Raw genomic sequence first — 5,914 nt, 5'->3', positions numbered from 1 at the left:
TCCATTCCAAGGCTTTAGCGTACTTCTTGAGGACTTGGATAAGTGTTTCCTCATTTTCTTTGCTCAACGAAGCAGAGATTATAACGGGCATGGTGTCATTGCCTCCTAGGTAAATGTATTTGGGGTGCACTAGAAATGCCTTCATTTCTAACACGGGTGGTTCCTCCAAAGATGGCTTAATTCGTTGCGTTAATCGCTCAGATAAATTCATTGATTCAAAATTGTGATCAGTCTATATTGTGGCACAACTTTCCTCCATCATTGTGCCAATCTCAAAATCTTCTTCTTTAGTTTCTTCTTGAAGCTGTGCCATTGTCCTTCCTGCAATTCCCCAATATATTGATAGTTTTCTATATCATTCGGGTATTTTAATGCATTAAGATCGTTGAATTTAACTTGCTGATTATCAACCCTTATAGTAAGCTCTCCCTTTTGTACGTCAATCAGTGCACGCCCAGTTGCGAGAAATAGGTGACCCAATATAATTGGCACCTCAATATCAGCTTTGTAGTCTAGTATAATGAAGTCAGCTGGAAAGATAAATTTGTCTACTTGCATAAGCACATCCTCTATCTTGCCCTCCAGATGCGTTATCGACCTATCAGCCAACTGTAATGTGACTGTGGTGGGCCTTGTGTTGCCAATGTCTAACTTTTTGAAGATTGATAAGGGCATCGGGTTAATACTTGCCCTTAAGTCACAGAGTGCGTTTTCGACTTCTTTCCCCCCAATCGAGCACGACAATGTGAAGCTTCCCGAATCTTTCATTTTCTTGGGGATATTATTCTGGAAGAGTGCACTACACTCGTATGTTAGTGCAACGATTTCATTTTCCCTGATCTTCCTCTTGTTTGCGAATATATCTTTGAGGAACTTCACATAGCTGGGCATCTATTCCAGTGCTTCCACTAAGGGAATGTTAATATGTAGCTGTCGGAGAACATCCAGGAACCTCTGGAATTGTTTATTGTCGTCCTTCTTTTTCAACCTACACAGGAATGGTGAAGGATCCCGTCATATTTCCTGATCAGGATTGTTTCTTTAGGTCCTAATTTACTGTGCTCTTGAGGCTAGAGATTGTTCCGGTGAGGGTGTTTGTGATGATTTTAATTCTAGGGTCTTTGAAGAGTCATGTGCAGATTGCATCTGCGTAGTAATCCTTACGTCCAAAATGGTGGTTCTACTGCTTGTGGTTGGGTGGTCATTATTGGGGGTTGTTTCTTCTGATTATCTTACTGCTTTTGGTACTATTAACACGGGGACCGCCTTTTTACCGCTTCTCAATGTCACCGCTTGCATTGTTCTTTTCCACTAGTTCTGGGTGCTTCTGAGTTGCTGGGTAGTGTACTAGGTGGTCTATTTTTCAATTTGGTTGCAAGTTGCCTAACCCATACCTCCAAGTTCCTAATGGAAGATGCTTGCAATTGAATGAGCGTGTCATTCTTCTGGATGTATTCTTTGAGTAGTGATTCTAAAGACGATGAATAGGTTGAAGTGTTGGATGAAGAGGGTTGGTTGTGAGGTTGTCTATTTTGATAATGATTCTGGCCTTGACCTTGATGCTGAAAGCCTGGAGGATTTCCTCTATTTCCTGAATAATTGGTCTGCAGATTCCTCTGGTTTCCCTGGTTAATGTTCCCTCCCCAACTGAAGTTGGGATGATTCCTCCAACCTGGGTTATAAGTGTTGCTGAAGGGGTTATTGTTCGAATATACTGATTGTTGATTTGATGGGCAGGCTTCCACTGAATGAGCCTCTCCACATTGTATACAACTTACTACTGCCACTTGCGTCAGTGCGCTGGCTTGTGATGCATTATTTTATTATGTGGAAATGTGGATGAAATGCGATGGTGAAAAATGCGTTGAGCATTCAAGTTTTCTCAGTGGAATCCAAATGTAAATCCCATTGAGTTCCTGGTAAGTCCAGGGTTGAACTCAGGGACTTGTGAAAGTAGGTTGCGATAGTAATTTTTAGAAAACTTTGCGGTAATCGGTAACTCAATTAATTGTTGGTTTGTTGTTGATTGCAGTAATGAAAAATAAAAAAATACGGTGGATTTGAGAAAAGTCTGAATGTGTGATAGATGCACTGAGCATGCGGATGAACGGGTTAAGAAGGTCTTTAGCTAGTATTACTTGGGAATGCGTCAGACTATGTGATCATGCTACTACCATGCACAACAAGTCATTTCCCAATGCAAATGTGATGCTCCTAAGTCCAAGACGCATGTGTTGAATACAAAAGTATCCATAGAGCTTATTCCTAAGTCTCTACTCTTGTCCTATGCGATGAAGCAAGATGCATAAAGGCAAGGTGACCGCACACAATGATATCCTATCTCTAGGATGCATGCAATGTGTTAATAGCAAACAGTGTTTATTCCTAAGCTTCTATCTCTTGATTATGCGTTCTAATCTGACTCTCCCAAGCCTAGATTCTAACCTGACTTTCCTAAGCCTAGATCCTGTCCTTAGACTACCCTCCTGAGTATCTCTAATAGATAAATGAAGCATACATAATACAAGATAATCACATAGAATGAAGATTCCCAATTGTGCTACCTAAATCCTTCTCAACCCATTCAACAGATTTAGCTACTCATGCGTAAATAACAGAGAGTGAATAGATATAGAGAAGAAAATTCCATTTTTATAAATGAGTTAGTACAAAATAAAAATGGAAGATAAATGTAGAGAGCCTGATAGCAATTCCTTACTGACCGAGGCTTTTACACTTTCAATCTTTATTCAGTTCAAAATATATTCCTGCTTCCGCAAGAGTCGGCACACTCTCTGTTTTTTAAGCTTCCGATACTCTCCCAAGCTTATCGGAACGATCTGTCGGCACAACCTTCTTCTCTCGCATCCGCCTTAAGTAAAAGAAAATCTAAGAACAAGGCTAAACTATGAATAGAAATTATGAACTCGTAAGATGGTGAACTGGTGAACCCCTATTCTGAAGGATGCCTCTGATATTTATAGAGCTTCGGGGTGAAGGCGGTTTCTCTTTTATGATTGCACAGATAGGATGACTTTAATTCCCTGACTGATGCACCGAATATTTGTCATCGAAAAGCTGAATGTACTTGTTATCGTTAGTGGTTGTCAGCTTAATTCGGATTCGACCATCATCAGCTTTCTGTCCCATCGCGATTAATTATGCTTTTCACCCAGATGTGCCCATCAAGTTACGACAATCCTCTCTTGATTAAATCTTTGCGAACACAATCACTACAAAGTCTTGCGGTAATGCTGCGCTTGGACCAATGATTTCCTAATGATCGCAATTTCCGCCTTGCGTCAACGCATATTCTGCATAAAAACACAAAAATCAACTGTTTCTATGTGATGAACGCATGTCACCGCAATATTATGAATTTGATGCTTTTTGGACGCAATTTAACATATTTTATCAACGCAGGCCAGCATTGTTTAAGAACTTAGCACTATGATAAATGTGCATTTCTGCCCATTATCACAATCCCAAATTTAAACAATGCTTGTCCTCAAGCATAAGCTAAAGATTTCCTTTAGCAAGTCGACCGCAATGTTCTTTTCCTAGATTTCTCAAAGATATTTCGTTCACATCCTATATACCAAAGTTCCCTTAAGTCTTATTCAAGTCCCTTCTTAAAATATTTCTAAGACCTAGAGATTGCAAACTTAACCTTCAAAAGGACTTTACTGAATTCCGAAACATCGCATGATTTATTTTAAAAAAAACTTTTCTACCACGGTGTTAAATGATTTTATCCTTGCATATTTCTTGACGTTATTATTATTTTTTTTTTCACCTTGCACTGATCCAAGTTCCTTGTCTTCATTTGGCTTGCCCCCACATGTGTCATGCTGACATCCAACTACGAACAATGCACTCTTTCTCATACTAAACTCATACCTACTTAGCAGTGGAGTTGCTGTCATTTATTTATGCGTTGATCCTGGTGACTTACTTTCGTTTTGGCTTGCCCCCACGTGTGTCATGCGGACATCTAACCACGGGTAAGTGCCCTTCACAAATTAACTCTTATCAACATGGGTTTCCCATTGCGTTGACAGTGGAGTTGTTATTTTTCTCTTTTCTTCTTTCTCTTTTCTTCTTTTTTTTTTATTTTTTTTTTCAAAATAGCAAGGTTGAAAATAAATACCTCACCCTAAAATTTAAAATGCGGCAATGTCCTCATTGCCAAAAGATTGAAATAAGTCATGCGATGTTCTTAGAAAGCTTCGTAAAGAGAATTTGAAAGAAAACTAGTAAACTCCTAACTTTTAGAAATATTTCATGAGGTGACTATCTTAAAGTTAAGTTGACTCAAGTATATGTGAAAGAAATAGAAGTACGTTTTTCCATCATTGAAATCATAATTGGCAAAGAGACAGTATGCGGTAACTTACTAAATTCATCAATATTAAATGATTGCGGTAATCACAGAGGATGCGATGATAAAACTTTTTGAAATAAAGTGAAGGAAGAATACAACCCCCAAATTTTGAAATAAAGTGAAGGAAGACTAAAATGAAGGACATATTGATACATTCTTCTTTACAGCGATCTATTAAGATAAGTTGCTTCTTTGTGTAACACCTCCGCAATCCTATGCCTCGATCGTTGCACCAAAAACAGTGAGAGGGTCAAATAATTTTAAACAAAAAAGCATTCTTTTACCGCAATTTTTTTTAGAGAAGTAATGATAAGTAAAAAACAAATAGGTAAATGATGTTTAAGGTGTCGAAGAAATTAGAGTTCAAGAACCAAACAAAGGATATTCCAGGTTTTTCAGATTCACGGAGGGCTTTTCTGGCTGAAAATCATCCCCGCAATATGCCTTAACTCACTGTCCATTAACCTTAAATGTACAGCTTCCATCCTTAGTGATCAGCTCCACCGCATCATGTTGGAATATTTTTTTAATGATGAAGGGTCCGTACCAATGCGATTTTAATTTTCCAAGGAAAAGCCGTAGTCGTGAGTTGAATAGTAATACCCTCTGCCCGACTTGGAGGTTCTTACCGCATATGTGTTTGTCATGCCAGCGCTTGGTGCACTCCTTATAAATCTTTGCGTTATCATATGCGTTAATCCTCCATTCTTCTAGCTCGACTAGTTGCATTTTTCGCGCTTCCCCTGCTTTCTTCAAATCAAAGTTTAGCTTCTTTACCGCCCACAGTGCCTTATATTCCAGCTCCAGAGGTAAATGACATGCCTTACCAAATACCAACACATATGGGGACATACCTATGTGTGTTTTAAATGTAGTTCGGTATGCCCACAATGCATCATCGAGCTTTGTTTGCCAATCTGTTCGTGACGACCTTATTACCTTCTTGAGTATCAGCTTAATCTCTCGATTGGACACCTCGGCCTGACCATTCGTCTATGGATGGTATGCAGTGGCCACCTTGTGGAGAATGTTGTATATGCACAGCAGCTCCTTGACAGTATGATTAACAAAGTAGACCCCTAATCACTTATTATGGCACGTGGGGTGCCAAAACGAGTGAAAATGTTTTTCTTCAGGAATTGAGAGACTACCGCCGCATCGCTTGCGGCGCACGCCACTGCCTCTACCCACTTGGATACATAGTTGATGCCTAATAAAATATATTGTTTACCATTCTAGGGAGGGAATTCTCCCATGAAATCAATACCCCACATGTTGAACAGCTCGCGCTTCAAGAGGATGTTCATCGGCATTGCATGTTTCCATGAAATGTTACCTGTGCGTTGGTACCGATCACACTTCATTACGTAATTAGCTGCATCCTTAAACAATGTTGGCCAAAAGAATCCACTCTGTAAAACCTTGGCTACGATGCGCTATCCTCCAAATTGCCCACCATATGGTCAGTCGTGACATTGCGATAATATGCGTTGTTGACCAGCATTTGGTACGCATAAGCACAAAATCTAG

The 5,914-nt window shown here is 39.5% G+C and overlaps 1 protein-coding gene across 1 annotated transcript; it reads right to left on the bottom strand.

Annotated features, from left to right (window-relative positions):
- Positions 1 to 258: 258 nt before the first annotated feature.
- Positions 259 to 891, bottom strand: LOC120088215. The gene has a single exon (XM_039045355.1). It carries the CDS (start codon positions 889 to 891, stop codon positions 259 to 261), a length of 633 nt encoding a protein of 210 aa, XP_038901283.1.
- Between the last annotated feature and the right edge of the window lie 5,023 nt (positions 892 to 5,914).

This window comes from Benincasa hispida, chromosome 10, assembly GCF_009727055.1.
Source record: "Benincasa hispida cultivar B227 chromosome 10, ASM972705v1, whole genome shotgun sequence".
Taxonomy (NCBI): Eukaryota; Viridiplantae; Streptophyta; class Magnoliopsida; order Cucurbitales; family Cucurbitaceae; genus Benincasa; species Benincasa hispida.
The sequence above is the reverse complement of the archived record's forward strand: the minus strand, read 5'-3'. Positions and strand labels throughout refer to the sequence as shown.

Excerpts from the sequence above, each read along its gene's own strand:
- LOC120088215 (XM_039045355.1), bottom strand. The coding sequence starts at position 891 with ATGCCCAGCTATGTGAAGTTCCTCAAAGATATATTCGCAAACAAGAGG.